This window comes from Rhinatrema bivittatum, chromosome 1 (assembly GCF_901001135.1).
Source record: "Rhinatrema bivittatum chromosome 1, aRhiBiv1.1, whole genome shotgun sequence".
In the NCBI taxonomy this organism is placed as follows: Eukaryota; Metazoa; Chordata; class Amphibia; order Gymnophiona; family Rhinatrematidae; genus Rhinatrema; species Rhinatrema bivittatum.
Genome location: NC_042615.1, coordinates 699,810,455 through 699,833,382, shown reverse-complemented (window position 1 = coordinate 699,833,382; position 22,928 = coordinate 699,810,455). Strand labels below are relative to the sequence as shown.

Below are 22,928 nucleotides of genomic sequence, written 5' to 3'. Positions count from 1 at the left end.
ACAGCTGTTCCCATCCTGGTGATGTCTCTGGTGCATGGCTTTTAGGTGCTGCACACATTGGCTTTTGCGCATTTGGTTGAGCAAAGGAGCAGTTCCTTTGTATGTTCCTTCGTGTCCTGCTGTTTGCTAAGCTCTCTCATTGTTGCTCTTTTGCCTATTTTTTAAAATATATGTTTTAATTCCATTAGTTCCAAACAAACAACAGAGCGCTCCCTGTTTGAACTCTTGAAGTCCACTGTAAGACTGCTTGATTAAATTCACTGTCCCTCCTGACGCAGCCTCGGCGAAACATGGGACCATGTTGGGGGACATATTGTACTATGCCTGATGATAATCGACTGCATAATAGTGGAGTTGCCGGTATAAAATAAAGAATTTACAAGAATTTGGACTATACAAGTTCCCTGCACTTTTCTTGGTTATGATTTAATTCCATTAGTTGCAATTTGCAAATAACTTTTCACGGCAGACCCAGATAAATCATATTACAATAGTCTATCTGAGATAGAACCAAAGCATAGGCGACTAATTTTAATGCAGTAAATTCCAAATAGGTTTCAGTTGTCTCATCAATTTCAATTTAAAATAGGTGTTCCGAGCAACTTGTGCCATTTGTTTTTTATAAAGTAAGTTGAGGAGCAGATGAGGGAGAATCGCTTGGCAATTAACCCAAAGAAATGGAAGCAATGATTTTAAGTAGGCTGCCATCTAATATTCCATCTTCTTTTTGATATGATACCATTTTACTGTCAAAGCATGTTATATAATTTAGGAGTAATTTTTGAGTCTGACCTTTTCTTTTCGACAGCATATTAGTGGGGTAATAAGATCATCCTTTTTTAAATTATGGATGCTCAAGAGGATTAAACCGTTTTTATCCCCTTTTCGGACAGTTTTGCAGGTCCTTGTATTATCAAGGTTGATTACTGCAGTTCTGTTTATGTGGGTCTTCCTGCCAATATAATAAGAGCCTTGCTGGCAGGATAGAACTCTGCAGCCTGAGTTTTAACCGGAACTTGGCAATATGAATACATTACTCCAGTTCTCAAAGTACTTCACTGGTTGCCAATTGCTTGGCATATAAAGTTTCTGCTTGCCTGCATAATTCATAAAGCATTGAACAATGATGGCCCAGTGTGAATTTCCAGCACATTAAAAATCTATCAATCTCTATGCACTCTGCGTTCTAGTAGTTGAGGGAAATTGGAGATGTCTTCCCCATAACTGGTTCACTTATGTGAGGCCAGAAGAGTGTTCATTCTCAGTTGTGGGTCCCTCCTTATGGAATGCTTTTCCAGAACATCGCTGGCTCATTGAGAACCATAAGTTCTTTAAGAGCAATTAACTTTTTTCAAACAGGCAATTAGCATAGCCAGTTAAGGCTCTGGTACCAATTAGGACCTAATATATGTCCTTGATTCAGTGATGATCGTTTTTTATGTAGTCATATATTTTTATGAAGGTTTCCTTTTAACTCACCATGAACTCTGGAGTGAGCGAAGAATAAAGCAGAGTTGCTTACCTGTAACAGATGTTCTCACAGGACAGCAGGATGTTAGTCCTCACATATGGGTGACGTCAGTGGACGGAGCCCTGTCACGGAAAACTTTTCTGTCAAAGTTTCTAGAAAGCTTTGACTGACACTGGCACACTGAGCATGCTCAGCAAGCCATTATTCCTGTGACCACAGGTGCCTCCCTTCAGTCTCATGTATAGCAAAAAATGCAAGCGAAAAATAAAATAATAAAACTTATGTAGACCCAACTCCGCGGGGTGGCAGGTGGGTTTCGTCCTCCTGTCCTGTGAGAACACCTGTTACAGGTAAGCAACTCTGCTTTCTCACAGGACAAGCAGGATGGTAGTCCTCACGTATGGGTGAGTACCAAGCTGAGGATGCCCGAGCAATGCACCAAATGCACCCAAAGACGTGCAACAGGCACAACATCAGGGGTGGAATTTGGTAAGGAGGGCATCCTGAAACCCTGAACGGGTTGGTGGAAAGATGTTGGGTAGTTAAACTGAAAACAAGTGGCGTAAAACAGACTGGCCAAAAATGGAAGCTTGCCGGCCAGCCTTATCTAAGCAATAATGGGCTGCGAAGGTATGGAGAGAGCTCCAGGTCGCGGCCTTACAAATATCAACAAGTGCGCACCGACCAAAGGTGAGCCACTGAGGTTGGCATGGCCCTAACAAGAGTGTGCTTTCACACGGGTCTTGTAGCGGAATGCCTGCTTGCTGGTAGCAAAGGGAGATACAGTCCGCCAACCAGGAGGAAAGGTCTGTTTGCCCACTGGATCTCGCAGCTTGTCTTTTGCCAAAGAAGGAAAGAGTTAGGTGTAATTCCTATGGAGTGTAGTGCGGTCTAGATAGAATGCAAATGCACTCTTACAGTCCAAGGAGTGGAAACCCTCTCGCCCTGGTGAGAGAGAGGTGTTGGGAAAAAGTGGGGAGAGTATATTCTGAATAAGGTGAGATGCTTGCATCTACCTTAAGAAGGTATTGAGGTTGAGTATGTAGGACCACTCGGTCACGGAGGATCGCAGGATCAGGTGAGTATGCAACAAGGTGTGTAACTCACTGACCCTTTTGGCAGAAGTGATGACTATGAGGGAAAGAAGTTCCCATGCAAGACTATTAAGTGATAGGAATGTAAAGGCTCGAACAGGGAATGTATGAATCTTGTAAGCACTAAATGTAGGCCCCATTCCATAACCAGTGAAAATAGTGGCGGCTTAATCAGTGGATGACCCATGGTAAACGGACTCAGAAGGGGTTGAACTGTTAATTGGGTATCCCCACTCCCAAGTGGTACGCCAAATTGGAACCGAGGTGTACCCATGTGGAGGATGTCTGGGGAGCAGAATCTGAGGGAGAAAGAGAAAGAGTGGTGTAGAAAAAAGGGGGTAATACACTTTTGTATGCGCCATGTGGTAAAGCATGCCATTTCGAATGGTAAGATTTATGTGTGGAAGGCTGTTGTGACGCTACCAGTATCTGAGAACATCAGTGAGTCCGTGATATGAGACTGACCTGTGAGAAGGCGAATTGGTTACTGTGTGATAGATTGAGAAGTATGGGAAAGCATACTTGTCGCGTCAGGACGTGGGTCTGAGAAACACGTGAGCCTGTCCTGTTGCAGCATAATGAGAGTCCTAGCTATGAGAGGCTTCGAAAGAGACACATATAAGAGGCCTTTTTTGCAGAACGAGCAAAGGCGTCCATGAGAACACATTCCGAGACATGTGTAGGGAGTAGAATCTGTCCACTGTATTGTTCGATTCGGACGCAGAGGGCAAGGTCAGTTGACCTCAGCGCTAGAAGATTTTGCTCGCTACACATGTAGTCAGAGACCATTCGAGAGGATGGAAACATCTATGGAGAAGGTCTGCTAGTGCATTCAGTAAGTCTGTTAGATAAGTGGCCCAGGGATGCATGGAGTGTGCAAGGGCCAAAGGCTAGCGCTGCGCAGCTTCCTAGCAGAGCAGCTAAGAAGTTGTGCATGCTTGTGTGTTGGAATACCACATTGCCACTATGCTGTCTGTCTGTATGCACAAAGGTTTGTTGCAGAGGCAGTATTTTAAAGCATAAAAGGCAGAACTCATGGCTCAAAGCTCCAGAAGGTTGATGTGAAACTCTGTATGGAGTGGAATAGATGCATATTGGGTTGGGAAGATGTGGATTCGAACTCTTCAACCCTAAGTAAATGCGACCATGAGCAGGACCAGCTGAGGATTTGGTTCTGGATCGGTAATATGGATCAGGGACGAAAGCGGTTGAACAGCTTAGATCCACTGATAATTGAAAATTCCACTGAATCTTACTCATAGCCAATCTGGGCATATGAGTAAAGTGGATAGTGAAAAAACCCCATGGCCCATCAATGAAAGAATTGAGGGGCTGAGGTTACGTTGCATGCGCGCAGAGATGTGTAGGAATTTGTCAGAATGTCTGTGCGGTTGTTGGACAGGAAGTTCGTTGCAACTGTAGTGTCCAGATCTGTTCCATATGGGATTTATGGTAGTTAAACAAACAATCCCAGGTAGTAGATTTATAGTGAGTCATGGAGAAAATAGAGCTCCTGCTTGGATTGACTGCTGTTAGGCAGTTGTCCATGCAAGGAAAATCGTGAATGATGTTTTACTCCGTATAGAAACAGCAGTCACTGCTATTGATTTTATGAAATACCCAAGTTGTCGAAGCTAGTACAACCGGCAGAACTTGGGATTGTAATATTGTTGACTCACTATGAAACACATAGACTAGAGGAGAGAGGCAACCCACTTACTGAGGTAAGGGATGCATGGTGATGAGAGACACCATTCTACCTGTCCCTGCTGAAGAAATTTGATATTTCTAAGGTTCAGGATGGGCGGAGAGCATCTGCTTTCTGTTGAAAGAAAGAATAGTGAGATTAAAAACTCCCCCCCCCACCCCCCGCACTTTGTAGCGTTCGGAGGACTGAACCCTGAACCCTGGTACTAAGGGGTGGCCGCTCTGATAGTCGGCAAGTTGAGAGGCCAGGAGGTGTCCAACTGGCGGAGCTGATGTAATCTGTATATCAGCTAATCTCCCGCTGGAGCGTGAGCAGTAAAGTCTTACCCGCATCTCTGTCTGCTATGCAAGAAAACGTCGAGAGTTGTTTGCCAGATCTCGAGGTGGGCTTGCCATTGAGGCAGTGTTTGCTGGATCTTGTGTCTAGCAGATCAGCTAATGCATCTGGGATTTCAGGCCTTAATTAGGAATCAGAAGCCAGAGTATTATCGAATACGGAGTCCCGTTGCTGACAACGGGAGGATGTCTCGATGTAATCCCAAATTATTGGTAGAGAGGTTCTCTTGGCGTTATGTCAAACATAGCTGGCAATAGCGATATGTGACACTAATACAGTTCTTGGTAGATAACACGACCTAGAACCTTTCGAAATCATGTGGCCCGATTTAGCGACCAGGTCTCGATGGGATTGTTGCTGAAGCGGGATTAGAGTACTTACCATCCTTCGTTGTGGATCGCAGAAGGACAAGTCGATGAATATCGATGGCTCCGTGGATTTCGGGAGACTTTGAGGACAGCCTGAGGGACGTAAATGTCCGACTCAACTCTGTAATCTGTATGGTAGCGCAGCTACAGAGGAGACAGGCTAGGCGTGTCTGGCACTTCCACATTATTTTGTTGTGGGCTCAGAACCCCGCACCGATGTCGGTGGGGAACGCCTTGGTGCCTTGGGTGCAGAGGAGCACATGACTCATGAACCCGGGCCCACTTTGCAACTGGCTCAATGTACATTGATGCCTATGCAGAATAGGTATCTCTCGGAGCACCGAGGACTGCCACCACTGTGTGGAACAGTGGCGGTGGCACTCGGCCCGGTCATTCTCCAGCACCAAGTAAGATAGCACCAATGTCCTGGATTGCGTCGGTGGTGGATGGTCACCGTGCCGGTGACGATGATTGCCACGGTGCTCGGCCCGGTCTTTCCCCAGCACCGAGGTGGATGCCCTCGCTGTCTTGGATGGCGAGTGGTGATAGACTGTGCCCTAGGATGATACGGGGCTTTGATTAAGAACCCGAAATATGGAGCATTGCGTTTAGGTGCTATGGTAGTATTGATGGTATCGATGGCGGCATTGAAGGTGGCCTTGAGGGTATCTTTGAAAGCATCGATGGAAGCAACGATGGCCCGGGCAGAGCACCAATAACATTGATGGAAGCACAGACAGCATCGGCATAGGTATTGATGGAATTGATGTGGTATCGAAGAATCGAAGAGTTATCGATGGCATTGGCGAAATAGATACCGGCTTCGACAGCATCGGTGGAATTGACGATGGCACTGATGGAAACGACGTGGGCATCGATGGCATGGATGGAATCGTCACGGCCATTGATGGCATGGATGGAATCGACATGGCCGTTGACAATGGGCATGGATGGAATCGACCCGGGCGTCGATGGAATTCATGAAGAGATCAGTGTCATGGATCTAAACATCGATGGCACTGACAGAATCAATGCAGGGATCGATGGCATTGATGGACCGATGGAGGCAGGTCGGCATGGATGGAAGTACCGACAGTATCGATTGGGGCATCGACCGCACGGAGGTGTCGAGGGAATCGATGGAGGCATGGATTCGACAGCGGCCCTGGTGGCAACAGTAACCATGGATGCCCCTATCCCACTTGCCCTAATAACCAGGTGGAGGATCATAGGAGGACACTCGCAGGCTTTGTGGGGCTAACTAAGGATGAAAACATAGGGAGAGGGAAGGCCGCAATTCGGTTGGTAGGCCAGAGAAACCGTTAATGAGGTGACAGGAACCGACTGAAAAACAGGGCATAGTACTCACCGAGCATCGATTAAATGTACGCGGAGCGAGACCCGTGTAGGGAAAAATTATTTGTGAAGTAAAACTTCAAGTGTTTCTGTGAGGAAAAGTTGTGAGAATTTCTCACAGAGCTCCTGACCGCAATGCTAACTGCAGAGCGGAAAAAAGAAGACTGAAGGGAGATACTTGAGGTCACAAGCATAATGGCATGCTGAGCATGCTCAGTGCACTGAGTGTGCCAGTGTCATTCAAAGCTTTCTAGAAACTTTGACAGAAAAGTTTCCGTGACAGGGCTCTGTCCACTGATGTCACCCATATGTGAGGACTATCATCCTGCTTGTCCTGTGAGAAATATTGTATTATTATTTTCGACATTAGAGGGCTGTTTGTCACAATCATGTTCCTTGAGTTTAGTAAGTTCTTGATTCAAAAACAGTTTTACATCATTTATTTATTTAAAAGGATTTATATACAGCAAAACTGGGCATAGACCTGTCCGGCTAAGCGGTTTACAACATCAAAATGTTAGCAAGTATCTTATCCGTAATTATTTTAAGCTTTGTAAAATATAAAATTGTGACCTCTTCTATGATCCAGTGTAAATCCTCTTTAACAATGCAAATTTACTGCATCTGTTCTTGGGTCATCAAGGCAGGTCCAGAAAAATTGCTAATCCTGTGTGCTTCATACGTTAATAATTATTTCCTCTTAACCAGTTCTGTATTATGATCCTTATGGGCCTCGCTCAAGAAGGTAACAAACAGGGTTGTTCCCAGTTTCCAAATATATAATAACTTGCATGGTAGAAATTTTCAAATGATTTATTTCCCTCTTTATCCAAGGAAGAAAGATCTTTATATTAAGCTTATTAGGCTTCACCATAGAATGCAATGTGCAGCTTTCCAGTATTGGGAGGTTCCAGGGATGTTTGTTCATTTTTTGAGTGATGGGATACATCCCTAGCATGGTAGGTCATAACCTAAAGTCTATAGAGGTGGCTCCATGAGTCACTAAGGGGAAGCGCGTCCAGGGATTTGGCTCTCCAGGACTCCTGCTTCTGGGAGAGTAAGTTCCAGGAGGGATCCATCCTGCAGTCAGTGGTCCAGGAAGGGTTCTGTTCCCATCATCGGGCATAGACTTGTCCAGGATTCTGCGGTACCAGCCAGGTGATTCTGCTTGTTCAAGTGGGATAAGAAGACTCCATAGTTTCCAAATGGGGTTTTGAGGAATAAGAACCCCATTTAGAGAAAGAGGAGGTCCCAGTTTCCTGCAGTTGCTACTCAGAGGGCATGAGAATCTGTATTTTTGTGCCATAGACTTTTGAAACTGAGCAGACTATATTTTCTTACTTTTGTACTACTAGAACATTTTGGCTTTTGTCTTCAGTAAAAGTATGTTTTGTTTTGGATCTGTACCCATTGTGTGGATTCTTTTATTGTGAGATCGGGTCTTATAGTTTTAGCTGAACCCCACTGGAGAATCCTTGCTTACTCTGCTGCAGGTGAAGGTGTGACCCCTTGCCTGTGTCAGGGAGAACCCTGAAAAAGGAGCTTATGTTTGCTTGCTAGCACATTATTATCAGTCCTGTAAATTGTATCCTTTCTCACACTATATTTGAACTTAGTTTCCAGAATATGACTTAATAAAGCAGTCATATGGGTACAGTAGTGATTAATTGAAAATTTTTAGTCATTTACCCTTCTTGGGGGGGGGGGGGGGGTCAATCAGTGGTTAGAGCTCTGTGCTAGTAGTGTTTCTTAAACTGATCCTGGAGTACCACCTCGTGATTAGAGAAGCAGGCCAAAAGCCAGGGAAGCAAGGATTCAAATCCTATTTCTCCCACTCACGTTCTTGGTGGCCTTGGTCAAGTCACTTCACCCTCCATTGCTTCACGCAGTGTTTCCCAACCTGTGTGCTGTGGCACACTGGTTTGCCTTCAGTCCCGATCAGGCGTGCCATGGAAAAGTCACCACTGCCCGATGCTCGAGTCCAGACCAGTATCTGAACTCTACTACCATCAGCGGTGGCTCTTAAACTGTAGTAACTCCTTTTTGAGAACATGCGCAATGGTGCATGCCTCTTCATTCTATCTACAGCAAGAGTGCCCCGGAGTGTGATAATTAATAGGCAGCATGCAGGGCACTTTGTGCAACACACAGAACTTCTTCATTTTCCTGCTCCTGAGCTGAGCTGAGTGAGACAGGGACAGCGTGCACTGAGACTGGATGTTACTCATTTGAGTGATGGGAACAGCAGCAGTGGAGGAGCTCTGGCAGCCACATGCGGCAGACAGACTGACTGCCCACACTACACAGACTTCTCCCTTCTCCTGCACATAAAAGGAGCCATTCCCCGCCAGCAAGAGCAGGATTCTGATGTGCTGGCGGAGTTCCCACTCCCTGACAGCAATAACAGAGGCCCGCAGCATCAAGAACACACAGGTTGGGGGGGTGGTGTGCTGTTAGTGACAGGGGAAGGAAAGAGTGAGGGAGAGGGAAAGGGTGGTGTGGGAATGGAAGGGGAATGAATGAGTGAGAGGGAAGAGCATGAAGGAGAATGAATGAAATGGAAGGGAAGGGGTTCAGTGAAAAGGGAAGGGAAATAAGAGTGAGAGGGAAGAGCGTGAGTGGGAAGGAGAGTGTTTGAGACAGAAGGGGAGTGAATGGAAAGGAAGAGTGTGTGAGTAAGAGGGAGGGAAGGAGGTATGAATGAGGTGGCAGAGAAGAGTGAGGGGAAATGGTGGGAAGTAAAGAGGGAGCAAGACTGCATGGGAGTTTTGAGTGGGAGCGTGCAGGACTGGTGGAAGCACTAGGTGGACTAAGTGGCTGCCTAGAACACCACAGTTTTGGGGGCATCGCAGCAGTGACAGGACTGCAGCAATTGCTCCTCCTTGTTCTTCCTGCCCGCGCAGGCCCAGAAGAAGTTGCTGTGTTGTGCGGGCCTTTTCGCATTCACTGCACCCAGAAAGAGGAGAATCTGCATTGGCCCATGTGACTGGAAGAAAGGAGAAGTAGCGTTGACCTGTGACCTTTGAGGAAAGCAGAGGAGTCCCATTGAGCTGAGGTGGTTGCTGCTGCTTGTGTGTTCTGGAGGGGGAGAAGAGTCATCGTGTGTGAGTGAACGTGTGTGAGTGTATATGAGGGAGGACTTCCACCGCAATCTCAGGGTGACTGGAAATCAAAGGTTCTCTGGTATGGCAAGCGCAACATTTTTTAATCCTTATTATTTTAAATATTGTCTTATTTGATGTGTCTGGTATTTTGAAATATTGTATTGGGTTTTGGGAAATTTTTACAAATGTATTCTATATATGCATTTAATTATTGGATGTAATTCCATTCATCAGTAGTTTTGAAATATTCTTTATATTAGTATGATTTGCTATTGTGATTGCTGTTTTATATTTCTTGATTTTATTGTTTGTTTTATCAGGAATGGTGATGTTTCTGTTGCAATGCATATAGAGTCTGGCTTGTTGTGGTTTCCAGTTCACTTTGGGCCGGATTTTAAAAGGGTTACGCTCATAAGGTACGTGCGTAACCCTTTTAAAACGCCCCTGCGTGCGCCGAGCCTATTTTGCATAGGCTCGGCAGCAAGCGCAAGCCCTGGGGCGCGAGTAAGTCCCAGGGCTTGCAAAAAGGGGTGGCCGGGGGCGTGGCCAGGGGGCATGGTGTCAGCTCGGGGGCGTGTTCGGGGGCATGTGGGCGGTCCGGAGGCATGGCTGAGTGCCCCGACACAGCGGCCTGTGTCGGGGCCTGCCGCGCCAGCAGACAGCCAGCGCGCATAAGTTACTACTGCCCAGAGGCAGGTGTAAATTTTCGAATAAAGGTAGGGGGGGTTTAGATAGGGCCAGAGGGGGGGGTGGGTTAGGGAGGGGAAGGTGCGAGGGAGTGGAGGGAACGGGCAGCGCGCACAGGGCTCGGGGCGTGCAAGGTGCACAAATGTGCACCCCCTTGCGCGCGCTGACCCCGGATTTTATAAGATACGCACGGCTATACGCATATCTTATAAAATCCAGCGTACTTTTGTTTGCGCCTGGTGCGTGAACAAAAGTACGCGCTCGCGCAAAATTATAAAATCTACCCCTTTGTGTCTGCATGTTTCCATTTATACTTTCTGGTCTCTTTATTCTATATTTGATGAGGGTCTGTCTGTATTCTGCTAGCGTGCAGTTTCTGTGTAGGGTTCCATAGCAGGCTGACTTGTTCTGTTTTCATTACAGCAGTATATTGGTGTTTTAAAGCAGTGTTTCTTTTTCATAGGTAGGTTATTACTGTTTGAGTGCTGGCAGTTATAGCATGGAAAGTTTACTGTATTGTAATTGTAGTTCAATTTATTCATGGTTTTCTGTGGGCCATGCCCACACCGAATGCACTTTACTATAGGTCTAATACCATATGGCTTCCAAATGTCTTCTTTTTGCCGTGCAGGTAAATCTAATATACATGTTGTGGTGAGTGATATTTTTACCTCAGAAGACTGTACTTTGAATGTTCCTTTTCCATGCAAACTCTCTCTTTTTGGATTGTGGAAGTGGTTAATAAGACATTTTAAAATACATTAAAAAAAAGAAAAAAGCATCATTTTTAATTGTGTTGGGTGGGGAAGAGGGTCTGCCTAGTGCACCTAATACCCTTGTACCTGCTCTAAAAGAGTGGAATATACAGAGTCCCACCATTCACCCATCTCCCATATCACCAGGGGGCAGGCAGGTGGTAGGTTCCCAGGAGTATGGCAGGGTTGCCACTGACACTTTATCTCCACTTCTCTTTGAGTCCTGATCCCATCTCCCCCCTTTCCCTGCATTACAGATCACCAAAGGGGAAGCCTCCCCCTCCCAGCCCTCGGGGTGATTTCACCTGTGCCGCACCTTTGGGGAGCAGGATGCCATTTCAGCCCTCACCTCAGGCAGCAGATTACCTTGTAAACCACCCCGGCTTTACGTGGTTGATTGCTATCAAGAATGTCATTCACTGTTTCTTAATTAATTTTTACCCTCTATTTTTATTTTATTAGTATTTCCTTTTAATTAGTTTTATTGTATTGTTTTAATTTATTATTCTTTAATCATGTTGTTATATTGGTTAAGCCATTTGATATCTAAGATTTAACCTGTCTTATGATTATTAATTTTCTCAAACTTTTTTAACATTGTAAACTGTTATGATTATAAGATAGAACGACGGTATATAAAAGTTTCTAAATAAATAAATACATTGAGAATGTTTAGAGTTGAGAAGTAAACCAGTTGGTGTCTGAGCTCTTTGTTTCAGGCAGTGCCAAAGGATATTCAGTCTGGCGGCCCTGCCAGATATGTTTTACAACCTAGGCAGCTTTTACGAAGGCTGCATTTTGCAGTCTTAAAGCACTGTTAAATATCCCAGAATGCTTTATTCTGTCCTCTTCCTTTGTAAGGTTCCGATAGAGCAGGTTCCTTTAAGACATGGTCTGAGAATTGCAGTCAGTTTTCAATAAATAAATAAATAAATAAATTATTGCACGTCCAGATACCCAAACACACTGGAACTCTGCTAATGGTGGCTCTTCTAATTCCTTGGACATTCTTAGAGTTTCTTTGGCTTTTTTTCTGTGTATTTCAGTCAAGCAAACTGTTTTGCTGCAATGAAGTTTAGGGCTTGATTTGTCCCTGGAGGTTTGGGCTTCCATTTGACAACAGCAGTCATGTTCCATGTTTCTGATGTTTTGCAAACAGCAAAAAGTTATTCTCTTTGGCCCCAGAAAAGCTATTCAGCGTGTGGAGGTGGAGTCATCCTAAACTCTTCTTAACTTGGCTTTATTCTGCCAGCCCCACCTACATACACCAATCCCAAGACCTCTAACCTGAAGAGATCTCCTTTTCAAAGTAAGAAGGAGTTTGGGCAGATGTCCTTTTGTGCCCCGTAGCTCCCATTATTTCCTATGAGATAAAAAAAAATATTTTAAATTATTTTTTCCTCCCATGGCAAATCATGAGAGACAGCTGGTGGGTGTCGCCTCTCTTGTCACTCTCTGTGAATACGTTGGAATGAAATAGGAAAGAGTTCATAAATGATTCTGTTTTGGAGCACTTTCTTAACCGCTTTTTGAAAAGCCAGTACCATGATTGCTACTGCCCTTGTCTGTTTGAAAATGTGCCATGCTCTGCCTGCCGCATGCCCCCAGCCCCTCTCATTGGTTCTTCTTTCTCACACTCTGTCTGAACTTACTCCGTACAACAATGCACTCGCACACATGCAATCCGATCCATCGTTCATGAACAAGGAAAAGAAACCAATGAATATTTGTTAAATTCATCATGATTTTAAAAAAGGAAGAGAAGCTCATCTGTCACAAAATACATGTCATTATTTTATATAATGTATAAATAAACTGAGGCAGATATCTAAATCCTAAATGGCTAAGTAACTTAGCTGGATTTAACTTATCCAGCTAAGTTATGTAGATATTCAGCGGCACGGCTATGCCACTGAATATCCATGTAGAAGTTGCTATATAGCCCTTATCTGGCTAAGTCTAAATATCGCTACTTTACCAGATAAGTTATTCGGCTAAGTAGCGCCACCCCGATCTGCCTACCAAGTTCTCTGGCTAAGAGAGAGCCAGATAAGTCACTCATCCAGCTATCTAGTAGCCACTGAACTTAAGCAGATATTCAGCAGCTGCTAGATAGCTGGAAAAGTCCTACTTATCTGGCTATCTGCTGGCTGAATATTGGGCCCTCTGAAATTCTGAAGGCATAGCAGCAGTTTGTTCTCAAGACTTTGAAGTTTTAATTTTTAGAACTACATTTTCTTTAATCAAGACAGTTTCTTAGCGACAGTCAGATGAATCCAGAACAAGTGCGTTTATGCACATCTACCAGCAGATGGAGACAGAGCAAGCTGACATCACAGTACATATACCCCTGCAGTGACCTCAGCCTGCTAGTTATCTCCATCTTTAGCAGATGGTGGACATTCATCTCCCCTCTGGGGATTGCTTCTCTTTTAAGTAGGAGAATTACAGTAAGAAAATTACTTCCCCGCTTTCCTGCGGTGATACCAATTGGTCATTCCTGAGGTGATTTCCGTGGGAGGTGTGCCTTGGTCCGGTGGCTGCTTTTGCAGCTGAAAGACGGGTGCTGGAAGTCGAGTGCAGCGGTGATGGCACATACCTTCTCTCCCCGCAGCCAGATACTGTCTGTGTTCAGCTGAGTAGACACTTGCAGAGAGCTTTCTTTCAGGCCGATACAGGAAAACCCGCGGGAGAGCCGGCGCTCTGAGGCGAGCGCCCGCTCTCCCGACACTGCGCCGGCAGAAATTAACGCCAGCCTTTGGGCAGGCGTTAATTTTTGAAAGTAAGCTTTTCTGCATTTGCTGGATCGTGCAAGAATAACTAATAGGGCCATCAACATGCATTTGCATGTTGCGGGCGCTATTAGTTTCGGGGGTGGGGGGTTGGACGTGCGGGCTAACAGTGCATCCACCGGAGTGCACTGTACTGTATTGGCCCGTTTGTTTGGGTTCAGCTGGGCTGGAAACAGTCCCTAAAGTGGCAGTTAAGCTAGACCTGCAGCTGCCAGAGACTTCAGCTGGGAAGTCAGCTGGTTTGGATTCACAGGCTGATCCTGTTGTAACACTCCCTCTGTCTGTTACCTTGGAGAGCTGCTTCTTTAGCTGTTCTGAGATCATAGAGCCACCCTCATTACCTATACCTGATGCTGGTGAGGGTAGCTGCTCTTCTAGGCTTAAGGTGCTTTCACGTTCCAGTGGCTGCTAACCTGCAGTCATCAAATATCCCACCAATGCTTCATGGGTCGAGATCACAATTCTGACCATTGTATCCTCTGTATGTTTGTGAAATCTGGTAATTTTATGCCACTGTCTTGGATTATAAGGTTCATATATTGTGAACGTGTGTTGTGAATATTGTGAACGTTTGAACAATTGAGATTATGCGGAATATGTGGTAGGAATGTATATTTCTACAACTATTTTCTGAAATGGTAGCGCATGAAACATGACTCATTGCTAAAGCCAGCTAGTATGACTTTTTTTTCCCTTTCACTATGTTTGCTGTGATTGGGGAGCCGATCAGACACCAAGGAATACTTGGAAGCTTATGTTTCAGTTGACACTTATGTAACCCATTTGACCATTGCCTTTTATTGGGACATTAAACCTCAGAGGGCATTCTTGAGAAACAATGTTTCAGAGGTGGATTTCCTGGAATATTTAACACTTGCTTTTAAAAGATGATCATGATGCATATAGCAAAGTCTGGAATAATTACTGGACAAAAGTGCAGGGGTAAGATTTTTTTTAATGACTTTTTTGCACTATTTTGACAATTGTATTAAATATCGGTGTAGAAATACGTTATGGTGGCAGTAACGAGACTGCCTCTGCAGATTGCAGGACTGCAAGCTCATTTTCAAAGGGCAGTTCCTCATGGAGTTTCCCTTTGTACTAGTGCTCCATGCATTTTCAAAGTACCCGCATACTTTGCACCTTTATCAGAGCAGGTGCAAAGCAAGTGCCAGAAATCACATACACAGATTTGATTATCAAATCTCCGCACGTAAGTAATTCCTCCCCTACCGCCCCATCACCAATCTAACCCTGTCTCTTTTTATCTTTAGGTAAAACTAGGTCTGCTGAGAATGTATGCATACATTTGCCACATGAGGAGGGGAGGTTGTAATCAACCTATGATTTTAAGTGACAAGATAACCCATGTAAATCGCTCTGATTATTTGTCCCTTAAATGTATGGCTGAGGATAAGGTGTAACAATGTGCCCTTATGTGTGTCTACCGGGAAAAATAAAATCCATTGTGATAGGCAATGGGTCGTTAAGGACACTTTGCAGAAATGTCCTGATCGTCTCCTTTTTTTCTATTTTTCTATATTGCTGGAATTGCTGTCCACTGAGTAAAGCACTTAATAGCATTTTATGCCTTGAGTCCTGGCATTCTGTGTCTCATATTAGTTATTTCATTGGATTACTATAATACCTGTTTCCTCTTACACATGTGTTTTTATAGGTTCCATTTTTACCAGGAGATTCTGATTTAGATCAACTAACAAAAATATTTGAAACTTTGGGTACTCCAACAGAAGACCAGTGGCCTGTAAGTAACTTTATAAATGTAGAAGTAAAGTTAGTCTTTTTACGGTAGGCAGTATGACTCTTCGATCTGTGACACCTTTTTGACTTAAGCATAAACATACAACACCATTTTAGAAAAACTTTGGAAATCGAAGTTTCAATAGCATTGGCCAGACAATTTTAATTGTTCCCAGGATACAAATCCAGAATCTGTTCTGAGCTTGTAATGGGGATCAATGACATGTATGTTTTACCTGTAGGAAATGTAAGTGGGATCATAGTCAGGGTTAGCTCGGGGAGGTAACAGCATGCATAGTTTTGGATTTTCAAAATTATACACACTATTTTTCAGAGAAAAAGTATCCACAGAAAAAACACATGCCAAATCTCTGCAGGTACTTTTCCCATATGCAGTTTTCAAAGGAAACGTACATTGTATTTTCACTGAGAACTGGTACACAGTCCATGAGGACAAGTGCCAATGGACTTTGCAACAATCTGCATAGTTTTGAAAATTGCCCCATGTGGCTATGCTGAATCTTGGCAAAATCAAAAGCAATGAAAAATATAGATGATGAATTAGATATCTGTATAGTGGTTCTAAAACAAATGTTTTGGACCCACCTAGCCAGTCAGGTTTTTAGGATACCCTAATGAATATGCTTGAGATATATGAGATCTAAAAATCTGGTTGATATATGTAAATACATTTCATGCTTCCTTACTCTACTTGACCTGTCCAGATGCTTGGATTTATGCCACCCTGCCAGCGGATGGAGACAGAGGACCACAACTTTTTAGGGACATCATCATTGCTATAAGCAGTGGTATAGATGAGGCATTTGACAATATTCTCTGTCTCCAGTAGATGATAGCACGTTGAATATGCATGAGATTTTTATATACATGGGGGTCTAAGAAACATGTTGACATATGCAAATATATCTCATACATATTTATTAGGAATATCCTGAATATCAGATTGGCTAGGTGAGGCCCAGGGGCTCAGTTGGGAGCAACTGCAAATATGTTTGGATTTTTTTAGATTTAATTATTTGCCTTTCCAAATCCAAACTCAAGGTGAATTACATTTGTGTACAGCTGGTAGATCCCTGCTGTGGTATTTTCCCCAGAGGATATGATACTCTGGGAGTTTACTAAACTGCATATTTGGTACCCTACAGTATTTTTTATATATACTTCAGCTTAGCTGCCCCAAGAAATAACAGGGAATGGAGGTCCCACACCTCAGGGCGGTCACCTTATTAAAGAACCTGAGCAGCCTGAACCCTTCTGTCCCGCCCTCACTTTCACCACCTCTAGATGTGGCCCCAATACAATAAAAAACAAATTGCATGGAGAAGGCCTCAATCCCCTTCCCAATCCTGCCCCTTTGTAAAAATTGAACCCATCTGGCCTCCAAACCCACACTTCAGGACCATCTTCCCAGCCTAGCCTATACCCTCAGACCCCCCCTCTCCCTATGTGATAGAAGCTGGTGCCATTTTTATTTAGATGGTGCAGGGCCTGGAGCATAGAGGGCTCTCCAGGCTCCACTAGCCCACCAAGGATTGTAAGATATGACCGGGGGGGGGGGGGGTCCAAGGTGGTGGGCTAGGGTGGGGGGTGGTCCTGAGGCCTGCAGAGGGGAGTGTCAGATTTTACAAAGGAGTGGGATAGGGAATGGAGGGGCCTTCACTACGCAATTTAAAAGTTTTATTTTTATTGCATAAGGGCCATCTCTAGAAGTGGTGAGGGGTGGGTTGATCTCACAAGACCCCAGAGCTATTTTTACTCTTTGGGATGGAGGGCTTCAGGCCTCTTGGGCCCTTTAGGACATTGCTTGGAAATATCAGGATGTGCAGTGGCGTTCTGATACTTCTGGAGAACATTAGCTACAACTCGGCAGTTGTACCTACTAATCTACATTAGGCATTTACCATATGGGTAGGTACACTTCTAAGTTTGTACCTGAGGCAACGGAGGGTTAAATGACATGATCAATGTCACAAGGAGTATCAGTGGAAGTAGGGGAATTTCAACCCTGGCTTTCCTGGTTTGCAGCTCACTACTCTAACCATTGTTATTCCTCCACACTTTTCCATCTGTTTACATGTATTCTAAAGTGAACATTTGAGCTGAGAGCAAATTAATTTCAATTAACCAAAAAAAAGATCAAATGTCAAGAAATGCAGAAGTTTATAAAACTTTGTTGCAACTCAGCAGGGGAGTGGGGAGAGAACTTATTCATTAGCTTTCTGGAAAAAAGAACAAGTGAGGTGATCAGATGAGACAGCATTATTCAAAGCAGTTAAAAGCATGAGCAGAAGCTGAAGAATTGCAAGAGGATTTTGTGAGACTGGAGAATTGGTTCTCTAAATGGCCTATGAAATTTAATATGGACAAGTGTAAAGTGATATACACAGGGAAAAAAATTCCGAACTATGAGCCAATTTTTTGGAAATTACTCCTATGTATACATAGTGTTATGTCCCTTATTAGGAATTCATTGCAGACAGTATATTGAAATTGGCTCAGCATGCAGAAGTAGTCACAAAACAAACAGAATGCTAGGAATTAAGAAGGTAATAGAAAATTAGATTTAGACCATCATCTATTAGTATTAATAGATGATTACAAAATCTAATGCCTCAAAGACGGAACTTCTCTTCATCTCTTCAAATGAAAACAATCTTCCTCCACCTTCACCGCACAATGCTCACATCACCTGTACGCACGTTAGAGACCTTGGGGTAATAATAGACAATCGTCTAAACCTTAAAAAAATGGTCAACACAACTACCAAAGACAGTTTCTTCAGACTACAGGTTTTGAAACGACTGAGACCACTCTTATTTTTCCAAGACTTCAGGACAGTCCTCCAGGCTCTTCTGTTCGCCAAAATAGATTACTGCAGTGCCCTCTTTCTAGGCCTCCCTAAATCTACCACCAAACCACTGCAGATGTTACAAAATGCGGCAGCGAGACTGCTGACCAACACCAGCCGCGGTGAACACATCTCCCCCGTCCTCAGAAACCTACATTGGTTACCAGTAAATTTCAGAATCCTGTACAAATCTATTACCCTAATACACAAAACCATCCATCAGCAACTCCAACTCGACCTGGATATCCCTTTCAAACTCCACTCCTCTAACAGACCAACGAGAGATATCCACAAAGGCACTCTGAAATTTCCCCCTACTAAAGCCACTCGCCTCTCTACGACCAAAGACAGAGCTTTTTCAATTGCAGGCCCAGCTATCTGGAACAATATCCCAGCAAATCTCAGATTGGAACCCTGCCTCTTAACCTTCAGAAAAAGACTAAAGACGTGGCTCTTTCACCAAGCCTTCCCAGATCCACCGGATAATCACTAGTTTGAGCCTCACTTCTTACAAGGACTTTGACACACTTCCTCCTGAACAATGGACACTGGCATTTCCTGGTTAAAGCATATGCTCTAACCCGTTAAATTATTCGTATCATGTTATATTTATTCTACCTGCCTCTATCTTCCTTCCAGCTTGTCTTTAAGCCTCCAAGTTTTCCATACCTTGTTGATTGTAACTTTGACTTATTCCTTTTCCTTTGTTATCTATTATTTACCAGAATTGTTACCTCAGTTTTACCCTTTGTTAAAATGTAAACCGATCCGATATGGTTATCTACTATGAAGGTCGGTATAAAAAACTGCTAAATAAATAAATAAATAAATTATATGCGGTTCTGGTCACCCCATCTCAAGAAAGATATAAGTGGAAACAATCAGAGAAGGGCAACAAAAAAGATAAAAACTATGGAACAGCTCTCATGAAGAAATCACTGGCAAGTTGGATGTAAAATATTACTAATGCAGACCAAGAGAGAATTTGAAAAGAAGCATGCCATAAAGGCAAAAACTAAAAACTTTCAAGTACATTAGAAGCAAGAAGCCTGTGAGAGAGTCATTTGGACTACTAGAAGACCAAGGGGGTAAAAGGTGCACTTGATAAAGACAAGGTCAGAGCAGAAAAAGGAAAGGAATTTTTTGCTTTGGCCTATAATGAGGAGTTCTTCAGGGAAATAACCATGCTGATAATGTTCTTTGATGGTGATGATTCAGAAAAACTGAAGCACATCATTGTGAAAGTGGAAGATTAATAGGTCAAACTGACAAGAGTAACAAATCACCAGGACTCGATGACATTCACCCCAGAATTCTGAAAGAACTCAAATATGAAATTGCAGACATGTTACTAGTAATGTGTAACCTATCGTTAAAAATAGCCACAATAACTGAAAACTGGATAGTCAATGTAACACCAATTTTTTAAAAAAGGCTCCAGGGTGATTTGGGAAAATATAAACTGGTGAGCTTGAAATTGGTGGTGGCAAAATGGTGAAAGCTATTTTTAAAAACAAAATTACTGTCCATACGGATAGACATGGTTTAATGATATGAAGGTCATCACTGCAGTAGATTTTGGGCCGGCTTGGGAAGATATGAGTGGTAGAAAAAGGGTGGAGAGGTCAGTTAAAAGATGTTTGAAGAGGGAACTAGTATAGAGTTACTTGTAGGAATTTCATGTTCACATCTGCCCAAGGGCACAAACCTCAGCTGGGTAGACTAGATGGGCCATTTTGATTTTTATCTGCTATCATTCACTATATTACTATGAGTATTGAAATTATTTTGGAGAAAGTAATAATGGAGGAATGGCAGAATTTATTACTTTATTTGGCAGACATGCACTATTCAAGTGATTTTAATATCTAAAAAATATATTCCCCTGTGAGCAAATCTATAAGAAACTCCCTCAGACTACCTTAAGAGAGTGGGCACAGCTATTTCACCTGGTCTTCTTTAAGATGCAGACCCTCAAGGAATCCTGAGTGAAGGGAGGAGCCCCTCACCAGTGTACAAGAACTCGGGGCCTGGAAGGGGTTAGAGAGGCCTTGTGGAACAGACAGAAACTCATTCTATGCAGCTATGTGTGATGTCTCTGTGTAATCTGAACTTAAGGTGAGCTATATTACAGGCCGATACAGTACACGGAGAGCACTGTTAGCCTGCTATTGGACGCGCGTTTTCCCTTACCCTTTATTCAGTAAGGGGAGGAAAACGCGCATCCAACCCGCGGCACCTATTAGGTATGCACGCGGGATACAGAAAGTAAAATGTGCAGCCAAGCCGCACATTTTACTTTCAGAAATTAGCGCCGACCTTTGGGTCGGCGCTAATTTCTTCCTGCGCCGGGAAAGTGCACAGAAAAGCAGTAAAAACTGCTTTTCTGTGCACCCTCTGACTTAATATCATAGCGATATTACGTCGGAGGTCCCGAAAAGTAAAATAAATAAATAAATAAATAAATTTGAATCCGGCCCACAGCTGTCGGGCCGAAAACCGGACGCTCAATTTTGCCGGCGTCCGGTTTCCGAGCCCGTGGCTGTCAGCGGGCTTGAGAACCGATGCATGCAAAATTGAGCGTCGGCTGTCAAACCCGCTGACAGCCGCCGCTCCTGTCAAAAAGAAGGCGCTAGGGACGCGCTAGTGTCCCTAGTGCCTCCTTTTCCCCGTTTTTACCTCATCACCTAATTTAAATACAGAATTGCGCACGCTGGGAGAGCGGGCGTTTGTCCGCTCTCCCGCGGACTTTACTGAATCGGCTTGTTTGTTTGACTTTACTTTCTCTGTAAAAAAAATTGCACATAAAGGAAACTGCCAGAGTCTGCTTCCCTTTTCCTTTTGAATGTTTCCCAAGCCACTATCACCAAGTTACCACATATGGTGGCAGCAGTGAAATCTCTTGCTTAAGCGGGAAGCAGAGGCAAGAGGCTACAGCCAGAGTTTTTTGGGTTTTTTTCCCTGGGGCCTCCCAGTTCCAATCAACCAGCAGGGCACTAGCCCCACCTGTATAGTCGGGGATCAAGCAGTGAGTAAGGGCCGAACAGGCCAGCAAGTTTTTATGTTTTTCCCCCTCCTTTCCCCGGCGAGTTTTAGTTTGGAGACAGCTTGACTGGGCTTATATATCTGGGGAATCTACTCACTGGGAGTAGTCAAGATGCCTTCCAAATTGCCAGTCTGGAAGGGAGGGCACATACCAGGAAGTCCAGGCTACCTATTAGCCTGTTGGCAAGGATCCTGTGAAGTTTTGGAGAAAAAGGGCCTGTGGATTACAAAATAGTCCACCCTAATAAAAGAAAACTCAGATCTACCATATAAACCTGAAGAAGTGGGCTCCACAGGTGTGTGGAGTGGTACAAGAAGGCGAGTTTGATCCAGAAGTTGGACCTGAAGTGGATCAAACCCAGATTCCTTTTGGAAAGCAGTTGACTTAAAGCAGCTGGTGAAGCAAAACAAGGAGATCTTCTCGAACCTACTAGATCATACACACCTAGTGCTGCATGACTTCATTACACCTCCTGGAGGAGTTGTGCAGCAGTGACCCTATTGGATTCCCGAGGCCAGACGCCACGTTGTCGAGACTGAAATGAAGGAGATGCTCTGGCTTGGAGTTATAGAGGAGTCTAAAAGTGATTGGTCCTCACCCATAGTGCAATAGACTTAGTTTTTGGTATTTGCCAGGTTCTAATGGCCTGAATTGGCCACTGTTGGAAACAGGATGCTGGGCTTGATGGACCCTTGGTCTGACCCAGTATGGCATGTTCTTGTGTGTTGGTGCCAAAGCCAGGTAGCAGCATAAACGTCTGCATTGATTTTAAAACGGTCAATGAGGTCTCAAAACTTGATGCATATACGATGCCTCGAGTGGATGAGCTGATTGAGTGTCTGGGGTCAGCCCAGTTCATCTCTACCCTGGACCTTATAAAAGGATATTGGCAGGTGCCTCTCTCACCAGGAGTGAAGGAGATGACTGCATTTTCGACGCCCTAGGGGACTTTTCAGTTCACCATCCTCCCTTTTGGACTCTATGGCACCTCCGTAATGTTTCAGTGTTTGGTTGACTGTCTGCTCTGCCCACATCAAGGGTACACAGTTGTGTATTTAGATGACATTATGGTGTATAGCCCAGATTGGAAGATACACATAAGCAACTCTAGGCCATGCTAACCAGTCTGAGGAAAGCAGGACTGATGGCCAACCCCAAGAAGTTCTTCCTAGGGGGGCAAGAATTCCAATATCTTGGCTTCACCCTGGGGAAGGACAAGGTTCATCTGCAGATCTGGAAGATTGAGGTGATCACTCGGGTGCCAGTCCCACAAACAAAACAATCAAAAGATAGTGAGGTTAACCTCCCAAAGACTCAGCTACAAGGATTTCCAGTGGTCTGAACCATTGATATCTAGGAGGACCTGTTCTCTCCTGTGACTTCTTTAGTTTTGGCATCTGCAATCTTTGAGAGGTATTGGACAGAAGGATCTATGAGGCTTTCACTAGGAACCTGAAACAGATGGAAGTACCAGCATTAGCACCTCAGCACTGTTTCTGGTGCTGATTGAACCAGTGCTTTAAACCTTTGCCATGTCATTGAATGGTTCAACACAGAGACTGGTGTCTTGGCACCATGCCA

General features: G+C 44.1%; 1 protein-coding gene across 1 annotated transcript in view; it reads left to right on the top strand.

Annotated features, from left to right (window-relative positions):
- CDK7 (cyclin dependent kinase 7) overlaps positions 1-22,928 on the top strand; it is a 268,354-nt gene that overhangs the window by 107,250 nt on the left and 138,176 nt on the right. The window contains exon 9 of the mRNA XM_029575717.1: positions 15,350-15,436. Within this exon, the coding sequence (XP_029431577.1) occupies positions 15,350-15,436 (87 nt within the window). The remainder of the gene's footprint in view (positions 1-15,349; positions 15,437-22,928) is intronic.